This window comes from Squalius cephalus (genome assembly GCF_949319135.1).
Source record: "Squalius cephalus genome assembly, chromosome: 5".
Classification (NCBI taxonomy): Eukaryota; Metazoa; Chordata; class Actinopteri; order Cypriniformes; family Leuciscidae; genus Squalius; species Squalius cephalus.
In genome coordinates this window covers 1,413,685-1,432,717 of record NC_137126.1, presented here as the reverse complement: position 1 = coordinate 1,432,717, position 19,033 = coordinate 1,413,685, and the positions used below count along the sequence as shown (strand labels likewise).

The window sequence follows — 19,033 nt, the reverse complement described above, 5'->3', positions numbered from 1 at the left end:
ATCATTTTATCCCTTAAAGCTCACCTTTGATCACCAAAATTACATATTTAAAGGCTTTTTCTTTGAAAAAAAATTCTTCATGCCTTAAAATATCTTGAACGTAACTCGACACCCTTGTCTCATTTCTATGAATATGCAAATGAGCCCCGCCTCCACTCACTCACAGCAGCTCAGAGATCCGCTCGTGTACGAACAATCAAACCCTGTGATGAAAATCAAGTTTTTAATGTTGTTTTAGGGGCTGCACGATTAATCGTATTTTAATCGCGGTAACGATATCTGCCTCTCTCGATTCATTTTAAAAAATCGTCGCGATATTTGCCCGCTCGTTTTTTATCCTGAAAACGCTTTTTTATTAGACATTTGCATTATCTTGCATTGTAAACAAGTCCCCACTAGCATTGATGTTTGTGGTTGCCAGATCTGAATATCTTAAATCTCCCAAATTACCCAAACAGAGCTTTTCTCTTACATTTTATTCCTCGTGTTTTATAGTCGGTGCAATCTGGCAACCCTGTGCGCGGAAACACACTGATCTCCACAGCGATATTCTGTTTGCATGAAATTGTTATACAGCCAGTCTGTTTCTTCACAAGCCACTTGTGCTGTTTGTGTGACTAAATCTGTTTCTAAATGAGTTTCACAGTTCTATTTTTTGAAGTTTTTACCAGTTTTCATGATGTGTCGTGAATCAGTTGAAAACAACAGCCACTGCCCGTTTTCAGTGTGTATCAACAAATAGACTAATTTGCTGAGCGATCTGGATCTTTACTTTGTCTCATTTTCAACCGAAATGTGTCGCTTAGAAGATCTAATGTGAAGACGGATCACAAAGCGCTCATCTAACGTTAAATCATGCCATTTGTATTGGCTTGCTGTCTGAGGAAGTTGTAACGTTAGTTGGTTAAATGAAGTCTGATGGTTTGAAATTAACACCCGCCAAATGCGGCTAGAAATGAACTTTGGCAGGTATCGCTGTCAAATCACTGGCCAGTTTGGCATGTTATTATGTTTACTCACTTTGATGGGGAAATTCGTGTAAACCAAATCTGCTCGGATTTTGCGCAAATACTCGTGCAAAACCGTTAACTGTCTCTTCTCTTTCTCTGTAGCTTCTCAAATGAGAATAATCGTGATTAATTATCGCGATTATAATTTTGAGCAAAATAATCGTGATTATCATTTTAGCCATTATCGTGCAGCCCTATGTTGTTTATATGTCTATTACCCCTTTTCCACCAGAACCAGGTGCTAGTTCAGAGCCAGAGCTATTGCCAGTTCGGAGTTGGTTTGACAAGAACCGGTTTGCCTTTCCACAGGCCAGAGAGCCAGATCTTACGTCACTGTATACATCTCATGTTCCCAGCGACTCACAAACACAAACACACCAGGCTTGTTCGAGATGGTTCGGCTTCTCGCAGACCGATCGGCGCATGACAGCGGTCCAAAAGCACAAGGAGTCGTAGCTCTCCACACATCGTCCGCGCCGCTCCGATGCATCTCCAACAAGCCTTTCATCAACAATGGCGGTCGCTGCATTACTATTGATGCTCATGACTTTGCGAACCTACATCGCCCTCCAAACACGGCGAATCCAACGCGTTCGTGCAGCGACGGAGATTACGATCGAGCTTAGGGATGGGCATTCGATTACATTTTCTTAGTCGATCGTCAGGAGAATTAACGATCGACTATCGATTAATCATTAATATTTTTATATTGAAATTCATTATTTCTTTAACTTTTTATAAATTAAAAATGCAATGAAAATACAAAATTTAATTTAAACCCGATCGCTCAAACCACTTCAGGAGGAGATCTGAGACGCATTCCAGACAAAACTGGACAAGAGTAAATGCATCTGGTTGTTGAAACCACATATGTAAATTTGACTTATCCCAGAAATGCTAAGAAATAAACGTGTTAGAGCGTGTTATAGGCTATATGTCATGTTATAGCCAGATATAACAGCGCTACTGCAGCACACATCACCACAGATGAGCATCTATTCATCAAGCCAACGTGCAAACTATCGCAAATCAAAGTGAAAGTCATCCATCAACACACAATCATCTTCATTAAAAGTAAAGAACCGAGATGATCTTACCAGGGCTGTTGCCGCTCTCTCTTATTGCGGTCTTTGATTTAGACATTTTCGCTGATGATCAATAAAATGCAGCTCATATCAGTTGCTTTCGGTGACGTGCAACAATTTAAATACGCATATAGCGCGGGAATTCAAGATCGGATTTATATCCGTTTTGCAAAAACACATTTATGTGACCAGGTGTAAATGGAATCGTTTTGATAAATCAGATACGATTTATCGGCCACCATATCGGTATCGGCCGATATATAATCATTTTTTAATATATTCATTATCGGTCTGATAAGAAAATTTGGCCGATATATTAAAGCCGTTAAATAATGTATTATTTCCTTCAGCTGAGACGCTTCAGAATTGCTTGAAATTTGATTGGAATCACTCAAAAAAGGAAAATACGGTTCATTCAGTGCAACATACAAAGCTGAATAAAATTATAGTGGTATCGTTATAATTGTGTGCTTGGGACATGGATTTTACTTGGGAGACTTTTGTTTTTGTAATCAGGCTCTCAAAAATTATATAAAAATTTGGATCTAGATTTATCGGCCAATATATCGGTTATCGGCTTTCAAATATAAAGAATTATCGGTTAACGGAATCGGCCAATTTTTATATTTGTTCATGTTAGTTCACGGTGCATTAACTAATGTTAACAGATACAACCTTTGATTTTAATAATGTATTAGTAAATGTTGAAATTAATGTTAACTAAGATTATTAAATGCTGTAGAAGTATTGTTCATTCTTAGTTCGTTTTAACTAATGTAGTTAAAGGAGCTGTATGTAAGATTGTGGCCAAAACTGGTACTGCAATCACTTTCAAATTAATATAGAGCAGTGTATCCCCTCCCCCTCCCCCCTGACTCGAGGTTGCCAGATAGGCTGCAGGATCCAGCAGGAATGTAGGCTGCAGTTTGAATCTGCAGCTGTGGTAACTAGAGCAGAGCTGGCAACCCGGATTCAGAAACACTACTGACTCCGTGATTGGTAGATAGGTGGAGGGTTGCACTTCAGGCCAAAACACAACATGACAACATCAACATCAGTTGAGGGCTGCAACTTCACTTTTTAAATGACAATATCCTGGCCGTACTACTGTTGTCAGTGATATAAGTATTTAAAATGAACATGATTTCTTAATGTCTAGTGACATATCAGGGCCATTTTATGATTAATTGAAATACATTTCTTACATACAGCTCCTTTAACTAATGTTAAATAAATAAATCAGATAGCTATCCGATATGAGAAAACGCATGAAGTTCCCATAGAACTTCTGCACCAGTCTACTGATTTCTGTTGAGAAAGATAAGCATGTTGACATGATCTGGGATCAGACGCGACCGCTGGTGACAGCCGGTCCAGCCGCCGAAAACACCCGCTCTGAGGGGACTGACGGTGCCGGGATGCACAGGTACCTCCGCGCTAAAATTAATTCCATTGCTTCAAGACTCACACTACGCAACGCAACCTGCATTAGTTTAATCGATAACAAATAAACGTGATCGACGAAATTCTTAACGATCAATTATCGATCGTCGATTAATCATGCCCATCCCTAATCGAGCTGCTATTAGCTTGATTAGCTGCTATCTAAAAAATGGCGGTCACAAGTTTCTGTTCATCTTGTTGGTCACGGTAACCCCGCACCTGACGCAAGCGGCTCTTACTTCTAGACCAGCAGTGGTTTGGTGCTACTTAAGAACCACTTTTCCTATGCTATGTCCTGGTTGGGAAATGTTCCATTTCAAGCTCAACTTAAAGTACGGATTTGTTTTCTTTCCTGTTATTTAAAAGTATGCCTTGATGATGATGATGATGATGATGTTTGTTGCTAAGAGGTTTTATACAGTTTGTTTGTATGTATTTTAGAAGGACTCTTTATCTGTGACTTTAACACTGAATGTTGCAAACTAAACATGGATTATTTATTTAAAGTCCAGAGGGATGTAAGCTTGGGACTTTTGGCTTACTTATGAGTCTGATGCTAGTTGCTTTTCTTTTTCTTGTATTTGCTTTTTGGGTGATTGGCAATTATTTTTGTTGGCATAGGAATATAAAAAAGAATATAGTGTTAATTCATTTGGGGAGCATCTTTCCTTCTTGAACAGCTATTAGGCAAACTGAATCCCCCATTATTGTGTTGTATAACTTTGTTTTGCATAAAAAATACGAGACGGTTATAGCTGAGTGTTTTCTCCTTAAAACTGCAGTGAACCAAAGACACGCTCTGAAATCGCTGGTGTTTCTGACGTCACAAACTACCTTGTAACCAATCAGATCAACGTGTGATCGTCAACCAGTGGATCTCTGAGCTGAGGGAGTGAGTGGAGGCGGGGCTCATTTGCATATTCATAGAACCGCGCATACTAAATGAGGCAAGGGTGTCGAGTTACATTCTTCTTTTTTTTCATGGAAAAAACGCTTAAATATGTCATTTTGGTGATCAACGATGAGTTTTAAGTTTTAATACAATTATTGACTACAGGGTGACTTTAACACTTCTTAACACACTTAAGTACACTTTTACAAAGTCATTATGATTTAATAATCTTTTAAAGAAGAGCACTTACTTTGACGTGTTCACTAACATACCAAAGCAGATTAAAAGTACTTGATTATAATTTTAACTGTACTGATTATCACATTTAAAGTTAATATATTTCAAAAGTACTTAACTGCACTTTCATCATTGCAAATGTGCAATTAAAAACGCATTTACAGCATAAATGCTTGTCAGTATATTCAGCAGTCCAACTTAAGTGGCTCAAAAACACTCTTAAGTTCAACAAATTGCACTTAAGTATATTATTTCTGTATTAAGGACTCGGAAGTATGCTAAAGTGGGTCTCTGGTCTGCCAACACTAAACCAGTCTGAACCACTTCATGCAGGTCTGAGCTGGTCTTTCCAGCTGCCGGTTTGTGCTGGATTTATGAATGAAAGCGACTCACGTTTGAGAACAGCAGGTTTAGGATGTGGACTTCTCTCTCGTTGCCCTGGGTGGTGAAATTCGTCCAGCATCCCAGAGATGTTTCCTTCAGGATGATCCAATCATTGCTGTTTCCGGGAACATCCTTCAGCTCACAGATCACACTGGAGTCTAAAGAGAATAAAAGAGAATAAAAGAGTTATTGAAATCATCTGCGGCCCTGGGGAAAAATATCCTGCCAGCAGCTCATAAATCACCTCCACAATAAACCATGTGCTTCCTCCGGAGGACACGGGTCACAACTAAAATACTGAGGCCGAAATTCATCTAAATTGCAAATAACCCTGACCCTAACAAATCAAACTCATCAAATTCCTCATGTTTTCTCTCGAATGAAGTGATCTACTAGCATCTACTGTGTCTCTGGGTCACGATATTTAGGCCTAAATGTGAGATTTTTGCACATAAAATTTCATGCATTTGGATTACACAGTTTTAACATAAACACGCTGCATAAATGACGTGATGCATATTTGTCGTGCATTAATGAAATGGGCCAATGAATTTTGAAAATTTGATCATTTAAATAAAATCAAACAGATGCAAATCGTTTTTTGAGTTCAGAAACCTTCTCGTTTCACTGACAAATATGCATTATATGTCATTTATGCAATGTTAAAACTGTGTAATCTAAATGAATGAAAATTTTCTATGCATAAATCTTACATTTCGGCCTAAATATCGTGACCCAGAGACACAGTAGACACTTGTTTTCACTTCATTCGAGAGAAAACATGAGGAATTTGATGCAATTTAGATGAATTTTAGTGTCAGTATTTTAGTTATTTTAGTTGTGACACTTGTTTTCACTTCATTGATGACTTAATTTGACAGAAAACATGAGGAATGTGATGATTTTGATTCCAGTAAATGATTCTTGTCCTCTGATTAATAATGTGATGTGTAACGACTTGAGAGAAATATGCCAAACCAATTTCAACTTCTTTTTAAATAGATCTATAGCAAAAGGATGAATGGCACGTGCAACATTGCTAAAGAAATCATCTCTAAGTGAACAGCAGATCGTTGTGTAAAAGTATGATTCAGCATTTGCAGAGTAAAATGGAAACCTACTAGAGATGCACCAATATAAATATTGGCCGATTCCGTTAACCGATAATTCTTTATATTTGAAAGTCGATATATTGGCCGATAAATCTAGATCCAAATTTTTATATAATTTTTGAGAGACTGATTACAAAAACAAAAGTCTCCCAAGTAAAATCCATGTCCCAAGCACACAATTATAACGATACCACTATAATTTTATTTAGCTTTGTATGTTGCACTGAATGAACTGTATTTTCCAATCATATTTCAAGCAATTCAAAACCATCATGATGAACAGTGCACATCTGAAGCGTCTCAGCTGAAGGAAATAATACATTATTTAACGGCTTTAATATATCAGCCAAATGTTCTTATCAGGCCGATAATGATAATATAAAAAAATGATCATCGGCCGATACCGATATGGTGGCCGATAAATTGTGCAGCCCTAAAATCTACACAAAGACTTTAAGCGCTTTAGATGCACAAAATGACATCAAGAATGAGGAGAATGGAGCTTTGAATTATATTATGTATTTATAACAAGCAGCGGTTTTAAATAAAGGCTCAGATTTAGAGTTACAACAAAGCAATATGTAGCCTGGTTAAAACCAGAGCATTCTCAGTAGTAACTGAGTTATGGTCTGGCAAAGCTTCATTAATAACTCATTTCCAAAGGGGCGTCACCAACGGACGTCGCTCAAATGCCTCTGGGTGCAGTTGGATAGACCTAAAACCAATCAGAGCGATCGTCATCGTGTAAAGCCATATGCTGCGTCCCAAAGTTACACTACGCCATAAAAGTATGTACTCTTTTTGTGATGAAAAGGTATTTACTTTTGAATGTGTAGCACAAAAGTAGGCAAGCTTTGGGACATACTACTTCGTCATCTTTATCGGACGGATCTGTCGCGTGCGTCCTGTCACGTAAACTGCCCTGTCAATCAACTTGTCACAGTTAAAAGTCCTCTATTACATCTAATTTAATTTCCTACCGTTTCGGAGAGAAATGTAGTAGCACGTTCATCTGCCAGTGGGTCTTTCATGGAGACTGTCCTCATGTGTTTGCAATTTGAATATAATAATGCATTTAAAAGTTGAACGGACGTCGCTCAAATGCCTCTGGGCGCAACTGGATAGACCTAAAACCAATCAGAGCGATCGGCATCGTGTAAAGCCCGCCCCAAAGTTTCTGATTGGTGCCGCGATTTCTAGGCCATGGAAATGGGCTTGAATGAGCTCTTTGCCAGACTACTTCTCGAGCAAATCTGAAAAATCTGAAGCGATATGTTGATAATCAACAAAACTGTCATTTATTTATTTGATTAACTGATTTTATTTCTTGTGTTTCCTGGACTGAACATTTTCTATGTATCCCAATGTTCTCCTCCAATAATAGTTGTTATTTATTTCGATACAGTCTCATTAAAACGTTTTTTCAAAGAAAATAATACTTTTATTCAGCAGGGAAGCATTAAATGTATAGTTACAAAAAGATTATATTTCAAATAAATACTGTTCTTTTGAACTTTAAATAAAATGTCACAGTTTCCACAAAAATATGACCGTTCATCATTGATAATAATCAGTATTTTTTCTTGAGCATCATAGCTGTTTTAAACTCTAAAAATATATCACAATTTTGACTGCATTGTTGTTGGCGAGCAGAAGAGACTCTTTCAGAAATGCTAGTGCATGTGTGTCTTTAGTGACTCAGGTAAACACACGCTCTGCTCTTTTACTGAGGACGGAGTGGAAGGAAATACAGGAAGCTTCGATAAGGACAACAGGAAATGACATGTTTAGACGTCAAGCCGATGGTGACGGCAGTCCAGGCTTTGTCTTTGTCTCAGTAAGTCTGGTTTTATCAGAGGAGGGCAGCAAAGACTGAATGGGGAAACACTGTAAATACACGGCATATTCTTAATGAGCATCTTTATCATGATTCCAGTAAAAATATCTAAACATCTTTAACTTCATGTTCCTGGTAATCTTGAATCAGAATAACTTCCTCTCACAGCATCTCTTCTCTTCAGAAGGGGCGGAGCAACCTGTCACTCACATGAGATCAGCCAATAGCAAACCACAACCATCCAATCACAACCATAGATATATCAGATCAAACAGCGCCGACGTGGAAACCAGGAGAAACATTGTGCCATGAATCAAGTCCACAAATCTGCAACATTCACCGTGGATTTAATGTAGTAACACAAACTGTAACTATGGTATTGTGGCAGAAATAGCACTATATAATATCACATTTAAATGTTATTTTTAATATGATGACCAAAAAAAAAAAAATAGTGTTCATCCTTCAAAGATTGTCCACATTTATAAAACTAAAAGTTTTAAGATGTAGGAAAACTCACATTTATTTAAAAAAAGAAAAGAAAAAAGATTAAATTACCATTGTAACCAGTAGGTGGCAGCAGAGGACATTATTGGCTATTTTCACTCCTTAATATATATTTTTTCACTTGTTTTGCTTTTGAATTAATATTAAGACATTATGAATGATAATAAATGAAACTTAATTGTATCTACACCTCAAATTAAGCTCAGTGCTTTATTGTCAACCCTCCAGCGCTACCAAATACTTTCTGTAGACCTCAGTGGCATTTGTCAGTAATACGGTCAACATGTGAATAACTGCGTTGCAGGGTGATTTACGGTGTGCCCGTACATTTTCTGCCTGTACTCCTAAAAATGTTCAGTTATGGGCTATAGCGCTAGCAACAAAGTTAGTCTGGAGCCCTGGGTCTAAAATCATCCAGTCACTGGACGGCTTGATATAAAACCACACTTATTAGACAAGACTGCTATCGACTTCTCCTCAGACATCCTCATTATATTGTTTTGATGGGCCATCAGAGAGACTGACATTCATACGTATATCAGTCCGACTCGTGGGACGTGAACGGTGACCCGGAAATGCCAGAGCTTTCAGTAAGCGGTTCTGTGTTAAATGAGCTATAAGCCACGGCTTTATCTGGCTTCATCAGAGCGCCGATGACTCTTTCCCATGCCATGAAATGTTTAAGTCCTTCAATCGGGCCGAGACACAAATAATGCCCCGCCATCCGTCCATCACAACAACCCGTTTGTTATTTTCTCTCTGCCCTCGTGTGTGTGTGTGTGTGTGTTGCTTCAGACGAAGGCCTGAGGGTCAAAATGCAAGATGAACCCTCTCACACACACACACAAACTCGCACACATTCTCACACACACGCGCACACACTCATGCACACACACACGCACAAACAGCTCTCGCCAACTGGGTGAGTAATATCAGCGTGGCTCATGGAGGAATTGCTTAAAACTGGAAAACACACACACACACACACACACACACGCACAGCAGTCAGGCACCAACAGATGAATTTCATTTCCAGCATTAGAGAAGGGCATGCTGTGGGTTTCCAGAGAAGACTTCAATTTTTGGGAAAATGCTTCAGATCAATCAGAGTAACTGTCCTGAAGCTTGTCCAGACATCACATGATCACGCTAATAATCCCACGGGATCATTTATTTCCTCAGGCCAGGTCCAGATGTTAACTCTTTCCCTGCCAGCGCCAGCATTTTTGATCATTTCCACAAAACTTCTATGAATATTTTGTTGTATGAATATGTAAACAATCTATATATCAAAAGAAAGAACAGAGCCATTGCTTTTGAGCACAAAATAATTCAAGCTTCACTCGTTCTGTTTTATCAGCAACACTTGAACATTTCACACGAATAAACGGAGAAAATCCCGTTTCTGTCGAAGACTTCATCCGGATGGGCGGAGCCTAAAATAAACACTTGTGAAAAATCAGCGTTGGCGAGTATATGAATGGTGTCAATCGCCAGTTGGCTGGTAATATTTGTATAATTTCTAGAAATACAATGTTGTAACAACATGAATGTGAACAAACATGAACGACGCAGTTGTTGCTGCATCGTCACGAAAGTTTAAGCTTTGCCAATCAAAATATTCAAGCGTAAGAAGACGTGAAAGGGAACTCATGCGTTTTTTCTGTGCGCAAACATGCGAAGTGTGCGCCCTGAAAAAGTTAAATCAAAGTTAATCAAACTTAAAGTTAATCAAACTACAACAGACAGAGGAAAATCTCTCTTATCTTGACTGAATAACTTCTATAATTTAGGATTAATCCACGTTTAATTTATACAGTGAAGACTATGCAGTGTTATTTTACGTTTATACGTTTACAATTTCTGTATCTGAAAATGGTAATTTTTTCACTGGTATCTAAAAGTTTGGTGTCTTTTTCATGGCGAGTAAAAAATATTTACGGACGGTACATTTTCTTAAAGGGCTGGTTGATTATGATTTGACTTTTCTAACTTTAGTTAGTGTGTAATGTTGCTGTTTGAGCATAAACAACATCTGCAAAGTTACAACGCTCAAAGTTCAGAGCAAAGGGAGATATTTGCTTTTAAATAATCGCTTTTTAAGAACTACGACAAACGGCTGGTAGAGACTACACAACATTCCTCCCGGGTTACCCTAAAATTTACATAAACCCCGCCCCCTGAACACGATTTATAGATTATCATAACAGAATATGCTAATTGAAGATAGTTAACTCCACATCAGCAACATAAATTCAAACACACACACACACACACACACACACAAGCTCTTGAAGCTCCGCCCCCTGTGCAGGGAGCAGCAGCTCATTTGCATTTAAAGGGACACACACAAAAATTGTAACATGCTAAAAAAATATATCTGTGGGGTATTTTGAGATAGAACTTCACACACACACACACACACACACACACACACACACACTGGGTTCACCAGAGACTTATTTTACATCTTGTGGAAAGGGCATTATAGGATAATAATCAGAGATTGCTGGAAAACCGTTTCAATTGCGGGGAAGCATTGTCATAAATGATCTTGTGCATGGCGGAGAAACAGTTAAGAGCTAATCTTGCTCAAAACTGCGTGTCAGCTTCTTCTTCTCACATAATCGTTTCTTGTTTTTAAGGTCAAAAACCAGCAGACAGCAATAGCATTGAGTCACTCCAAGAACATTTCAGATAACGATGATGTTTTTAAGAAAGCATGTTGATCTGGCATCCTGCAAACGCTCATTTCCGGCTCTGAGGTCAAAGGCGCCAGAATCCTCTTCAACCAGCAGCCGGCTTCCTTCACATGAATAACTCCTTTACCGGTAAACCGGTCGTACGTTTCCCGTCAGGAACATAATAAGAGATTGGGAGGATCGTCTGTGGAACGACACTGACGCGGATCGAGTCCAGTTCAGTCGAGGTTAGGGAGGCTCTGAAGGTAAAACACATAAAACCTTCTGCAGATTGTGTGGAAAACACTTACATTTCCGCTACTAAAATAGATTTGAGGAAGCACATATTTTACTCTCTTGATTGGTTTTCTCAAGCAGATACAGGCAGAACATGTCGTGTTTTAGCTTAAAGACTCGGATTCATCGTTTCTTCTGAAAACGAACACATTTTAAGCAGTTAATTAACAGATGTCAATCACTCAGGCAGTTTAACGGGAACTACTTATGATTGATTATGTTGCTCATCATTATTCTGAACAATATTATTTTAATATCATTGCTGTACTGTTATATTTTTTGTTAAGATTTTGAAATGTAATTTAATTTAACTTTTTTTTATTGCACTGCTGTCAGAACAATTAATTGCAATTTTGTTTGTCATTTTTATTAGTTTTTTTAATGTTAATATAGTTTTTATTATGTTTTTAGTTTTAGCTTATTTAGTTTTATTTATGTTGGTACTTACACTTCTTAAATTATACCTAAATTAAAAGAGGAGACCCAAGGTCTAGCTAGGACCAAGGAACAGGACGTTGATTTTTTGATTTTTGCGTCCTGTTCCGTGAGCACCAACCAGGCTGAAGCGCAAGTGACCCCTTTCTTATACCTAAATTAAATTAAACTTTAATTTCATTTAATATTAGTCTTAATAAATAAATAAATAACTTTTTAATTTCATTTTTTATTTTTTATTTTACTGCTGTCAAATCGATTAATCGCATCTAAAATAAAAGTTTATAAATATATAATATACATGTGTGTGTGTATATATATATATATATATATATATATATATATATATATATATATATACATATACATACAAACTTGTTAAATGCGATTAATCGCGATTAATCGATTTGACAGCATTATTGAATTTTAAAGTTTTAGTGATTAAAAAATGAAAAACTTTTTAATTTCATTTTACTTTTTTGTATTTTACTGCTGTCAAATCAATTAATCATATCTAACATAGGGGTGTGCCGATTTCAGAATTGGTGATGACGGTTATGACGTGAGTCAAATGTGACGGTTCGTAACATAACCGTCGTCGGGGGGGGGGGCAGACACTGATCAGCTATTTGATCGCCTAAATTAAAAAAAATAAAATTAATATTTGTGTAGTATTCAATGTTGTTATCGATAGAGATACGCAGATGGGGTATTATTTCATCCGCAACCGCATCACATAACTCATCATCCGCACCAACGTCTTTTGACCAAATTTCAAAGCCGCACCCGCCCGCCATCCGCCGATTGTTTTGCGGTCTATGGACGATGCAATGCTCTGCTGATGCGAGCCGCAAGAAAGCCCTTGTCTGTTCTAGAAAGGATGCAGCAAAGATATTTAATGCTAATGTATGAGGCATAGGCCTACGCTGAGTTTCATTCATTTACGATGAGATGCGCTATAGTTCACAATGCAATGCAAGTGAACGCGGCGCACCGGCACCTCCATGTCACGGTTATTATATTGTCATTTGCTTTTTATTTATTAAATACATGCAATTGGTTGATGAAACATTTATTAAAATTAAGATACAATTTGTACAAAACGAAATTCGCTTTAAAGAAAGGCTTTTAACAATGCAATGCAAGTGAACGCGGCGCGCTGGCGCCTCAATGTCACGGCTATTATATTGTCTACTATATTTGCTTTTATTTATATAAAAACGAAATTCGCTTTAAAGAAAGGTTTTCTACAAAGAAAAACTTAATGGAGTGGTAAAAATCATGTCTGACGATTCACAAAACAAAATTTGCGTTGGTACTTGGCAAAGAATCAAATACAGTTGGAAACGACGTAGACCATTAATGACACAGACTGTTAACAATTGTTTTTAATTAGTGTTTAAACATTCTCTATGATAAAAAATGTTTGTAAAAAAATATTTTAATAACACGGTTTTGGCGGTTATAGAGTTCTAATGACGGTGCTCAACTATAACCGTCGGTCTCACGGTTATATACTAACCGTCACACCCCTAATCTAACATAAAAGTTTGTATATAAATACAATATGCGAGTATGTTAGATGCGATTAATCGCGATTAATCGATTCGACAGCACTACTGAATTTTAAAGTTTTAGTAATTTTGTTTGTCCTTTTTCAGTTTTTTAAATGTTTATATAGTTTTTACTAAGTTTTAGGTTTAGCATATTAAGTTTTATTTATTTTGGCACTTATACAAAATAAATTAAACTTGAATTTCAGTTAATATTTATTTTATTTATAGTTTTTATGGTTTTAGCTTAAATTAGTTTGTTTGTTTTATTTAGGTACTTGCTGTCTTGGCAACAAGACGAAATAAGAAAAAAGGTATTTTAGTCATTTCAGCTGTAGTGGACTGTCCTTGCTTCTGAAGCGCTGGGTTAGCGACGGGAGGCCGATGAAAGTGTTTTCAGGCCGAGACGGAAGAGGAACGGTGAGGTGTGGACGGGGCGATATATATATATATATATATATATATATATATATATATATATATACATACATACAAACTTTTGTGTTGGATGCGTTTAATCGATTAATTGCGATTAATCGATTTGACAGCACTATTGAATTTGAAAGTTTTAGTGATTAAAAAATGAAAAACATTTTAATTTCATTTTACTTTTTTTATTTTACTGCTGTCAAATCGATTAATCATATCTAACATAAAAGTTTTTATATAAATACATTATGTGAGTATGTTAGATGTGATTAAGCGCGATTAATCAGCACTAGTAAAACTTTAAAATTCAGTAGTGCTGTCGAATCGATTAATCGCGATTAATCGCATCTAACATACTCACATATTGTATTTATATACAAACTTTTAATATTTATTTTATATTTAAGTTAATATTTATTTTATTTATAGTTTTTATGGTTTTAGCTTAAATTAGTTTGTTTGTTTTATTTTAGTACTTGCTGTCTTGGCAACAAGACGAAATAAGAAAAAAGGTATTTTAGTCATTTCAGCTGTAGTGGACTGTCCTTGCTTCTGAAGCGCTGGGTTAGCGACGGGAGGCCGATGAAAGTGTTTTCAGGCCGAGACGGAAGAGGAACGGTGAGGTGTGGACGGGGCGATATATATATATATATATATATATATATATATATATATACATACATACATACAAACTTTTGTGTTGGATGCGTTTAATCGATTAATTGCGATTAATCGATTTGACAGCACTATTGAATTTGAAAGTTTTAGTGATTAAAAAATGAAAAACTTTTTAATTTCATTTTATTTTTTATTTTACTGCTGTCAAATCGATTAATCGTATCTAACATAAAAGTTTGTATATAAATACAATATGTGAGTATGTTAGATGTGATTAATCGCGATTAATCAGCACTACTAAAACGTAAAAATTCAGTAGTGCTGTCGAATCAATTAATCGCGATTAATCGCATCTAACATACTCACATATTGTATTTATATACAAACTTTTAATATTTATTTTATATATAGTTTTTATGGTTTTAGCTTAAATTTGTTTGTTTGTTTTATTTTATTACTTGCTGTCTTGGCAACAAGACGAAATAAGAAAAAAGGTATTTTAGTCATTTCAGCTGTAGTGGACTGTCCTTGCTTCTGAAGCGCTGGGTTAGCGACGGGAGGCTGATGAAAGTGTTTTCAGGCCGAGACGGAAGAGGAACGGTGAGGTGTGGACGGGGCGAGAGACAGGGAGAGAGAGGGAGGTCACGGGCTGCTACACACACCTATTGTCCCAGCGTTTCCTCGGCTCTAGACTGAGGCCTGACCATCCACAGGAAGACAAACAAACTCTTATCAGTGGCGTGCAGAGACTAGCAGCGTCCCGCGACCTCTGACCCGCTCAAATCCCCCAGATTCATCTCCTTATCATCCCAGTCACGACTCGTCATCATCATTTGTGAGCAAAATTAGAATAGCGCATAAAACGTTTGTGAATAAAGCAGCGTTTCCATCCCATGTGTTCAAGAGAGCAAAATCATCACTTCCTGTGAAACTGGTGCAGAATATCAGTAATAAAACTGCAGGGCTGTTTCCCTCCATCATAAACGAGTGTGTCTCAGAGCGTCAGACGGTTTGTCTCGCCAGGATCTGTGGAGACGGCCTGTCTTTGTGTAGGTCTGTGTGTGTGTGTGTGTGTGTGTGTGTGTGTGTGTGTGTGTGTGTGTGTGTGTGTGTGTGTGACGGCCTGTGTGTGTGTAAACCTCCGGGAGCGACTGTCGGCCGTCGCATCGGGTCGGAAATAAACAAAGTAACAAACAAAGCGCGGGGAGATTTTGAACTTGTGCCCTGCTTTTAACCCCAGACTAGAGGACTGACTGTGTGTGTGCGTGCGTGTGTGTGTGTGTGTGTGTGTGCGTGTGTGTGTGTGTGTGTGTGCGCGTGTGTGTGTGTGTGTGTGTGTGTGTGTGTGTGTGTGTGTGTGTGTGTGTGTGTGTGTGTGTGTGTGTGTGTGTGTGTGTGTGTGTGTGTGTGCGCGTGTGTGTGTGTGTGTGTGTGTGTGTGTGTGTGTGTCTAATTTCCAAGAACCTGAATCAGAGAAAGCATGAAACTTGGAGGAGAACTTGCACACTTGCTTTTGAGAAGAAAAATGAAAAATGCAAGCAAATGCAAGTATTTAAATAGCCTTCACAGAAGCAGTGTGTGTTTTTAGCAGAAGAAGAAAGTGTGTGTTAGGAGTGGACAGATTCTGTGTGTGTGTGTCAGGAGTGGACAGATTCTGTGTGTGTGTGTGTGTGTGTGTCAGGAGTGGACAGATTCTGTGTGTGTGTGTCAGGAGTGGACAGATTCTGTGTGTGTGTGTGTCAGGAGTGGACAGATTCTGTGTGTGTGTGTCAGGAGTGGACAGATTCTGTGTGTGTGTGTGTGTGTCAGGAGTGGACAGATTCTGTGTGTGTGTCAGGAGTGGACAGATTCTGTGTGTGTGTGTTAGGAGTGGACAGATTCTGTGTGTGTGTTAGGAGTGGACAGATTCTGTGTGTGTGTGTGTCAGGAGTGGACAGATTCTGTGTGTGTGTGTGTCAGGAGTGGACAGATTCTGTGTGTGTGTCAGGAGTGGACAGATTCTGTGTGTGTGTGTTAGGAGTGGACAGATTCTGTGTGTGTGTTAGGAGTGGACAGATTCTGTGTGTGTGTGTGTCAGGAGTGGACAGATTCTGTGTGTGTGTCAGGAGTGGACAGATTCTGTGTGTGTGTGTTAGGAGTGGACAGATTCTGTGTGTGTGTTAGGAGTGGACAGATTCTGTGTGTGTGTGTGTCAGGAGTGGACAGATTCTGTGTGTGTGTGTGTCAGGAGTGGACAGATTCTGTGTGTGTGTCAGGAGTGGACAGATTCTGTGTGTGTGTGTGTGTGTGTGTCAGGAGTGGACAGATTCTGTGTGTGTGTCAGGAGTGGACAGATTCTGTGTATGTGTGTTAGGAGTGGACAGATTCTGTGTGTGTGTCAGGAGTGGACAGATTCTGTGTGTGTGTGTCAGGAGTGGACAGATTCTGTGTGTGTGTCAGGAGTGGACAGATTCTGTGTGTGTGTCAGGAGTGGACAGATTCTGTGTGTGTGTGTGTGTGTGTGTGTGTGTGTGTGTCAGGAGTGGACAGATTCTGTGTGTGTGTGTTAGGAGTGGACAGATTCTGTGTGTGTGTGTCAGGAGTGGACAGATTCTGTGTGTGTGTCAGGAGTGGACAGATTCTGTGTGTGTGTGTGTCAGGAGTGGACAGATTCTGTGTATGTGTGTGTCAGGAGTGGACAGATTCTGTGTGTGTGTCAGGAGTGGACAGATTCTGTGTGTGTGTGTGTCAGGAGTGGACAGATTCTGTGTGTGTGTGTCAGGAGTGGACAGATTCTGTGTGTGTGTGTTAGGAGTGGACAGATTCTGTGTGTGTGTTAGGAGTGGACAGATTCTGTGTGTGTGTTAGGAGTGGACAGATTCTGTGTGTGTGTTAGGAGTGGACAGATTCTGTGTGTGTGTCAGGAGTGGACAGATTCTGTGTGTGTGTGTGTCAGGAGTGGACAGATTCTGTGTGTGTGTGTCAGGAGTGGACAGATTCTGTGTGTGTGTGTCAGGAGTGGACAGATTCTGTGTGTGTGTGTCAGGAGTGGACAGATTCTGTGTGTGTGTGTCAGGAGTGGACAGATTCTGTGTGTGTGTCAGTAGTGGACAGATTCTGTGTGTGTGTGTGTTAGGAGTGGACAGATTCTGTGTGTGTGTGTTAGGAGTGGACAGATTCTGTGTGTGTGTCAGGAGTGGACAGATTCTGTGTGTGTGTTAGGAGTGGACAGATTCTGTGTGTGTGTCAGGAGTGGACAGATTCTGTGTGTGTGTCAGGAGTGGACAGATTCTGTGTGTGTGTGTTAGGAGTGGACAGATTCTGTGTGTGTGTTAGGAGTGGACAGATTCTGTGTGTGTGTCAGGAGTGGACAGATTCTGTGTGTGTGTCAGGAGTGGACAGATTCTGTGTGTGTGTGTGTGTTAGGAGTGGACAGATTCTGTGTGTGTGTCAGGAGTGGACAGATTCTGTGTGTGTGTTAGGAGTGGACAGATTCTGTGTGTGTGTGTGTCAGGAGTGGACAGATTCTGTGTGTGTGTCAGGAGTGGACAGATTCTGTGTGTGTGTGTTAGGAGTGGACAGATTCTGTGTGTGTGTGTGTCAGGAGTGGACAGATTCTGTGTGTGTGTGTCAGGAGTGGACAGATTCTGTGTGTGTGTCAGGAGTGGACAGATTCTGTGTGTGTGTGTGTCAGGAGTGGACAGATTCTGTGTGTGTGTGTGTCAGGAGTGGACAGATTCTGTGTGTGTGTCAGGAGTGGACAGATTCTGTGTGTGTGTCAGGAGTGGACAGATTCTGTGTGTGTGTGTGTCAGGAGTGGACAGATTCTGTGTGTGTGTCAGGAGTGGACAGATTCTGTGTGTGTGTTAGGAGTGGACAGATTCTGTGTGTGTGTCAGGAGTGGACAGATTCTGTGTGTGTGTGTTAGGAGTGGACAGATTCTGTGTGTGTGTGTGTCAGGAGTGGACAGATTCTGTGTGTGTGTGTGTCAGGAGTGGACAGATTCTGTGTGTGTGTGTGTCAGGAGTGGACAGATTCTGTGTGTGTGTCAGGAGTGGACAGATTCTGTGTATGTGTGTTAGGAGTGGACAGATTCTGTGTGTGTGTGTTAGGAGTGGACAGATTCTGTGTGTGTGTTAGGAGTGGACAGATTCTGTGTGTGTGTGTTAGGAGTGGACAGATTCTGTGTGTGTGTTAGGAGTGGACAGATTCTGTGTGTGTGTGTCAGGAGTGGACAGATTCTGTGTATGTGTGTTAGGAGTGGACAGATTCTGTGTGTGTGTGTTAGGAGTGGACAGATTCTGTGTGTGTGTGTTAGGAGTGGACAGATTCTGTGTGTGTGTGTTAGGAGTGGACAGATTCTGTGTGTGTGTTAGGAGTGGACAGATTCTGTGTGTGTGTGTCAGGAGTGGACAGATTCTGTGTATGTGTGTTAGGAGTGGACAGATTCTGTGTGTGTGTGTGTCAGGAGTGGACAGATTCTGTGTGTGTGTGTTAGGAGTGGACAGATTCTGTGTGTGTGTGTTAGGAGTGG

The 19,033-nt window shown here is 39.2% G+C and overlaps 1 protein-coding gene across 4 annotated transcripts in view; it reads right to left on the bottom strand.

Moving 5' to 3' along the window:
• eng (endoglin) overlaps window positions 1-19,033 on the bottom strand; it is a 71,800-nt gene that overhangs the window by 44,477 nt on the left and 8,290 nt on the right. For all 4 annotated transcript variants that reach the window (XR_013821327.1, XR_013821328.1, XM_079872154.1 and 1 more), the window contains exon 3: window positions 5,061-5,209. Coding sequence is in view for 2 of the 4 variants with exons in the window: in XM_079872154.1 (XP_079728280.1) it covers window positions 5,061-5,209 (149 nt within the window). In the remaining 2 variants the exon portion in view is untranslated. The remainder of the gene's footprint in view (window positions 1-5,060; window positions 5,210-19,033) is intronic.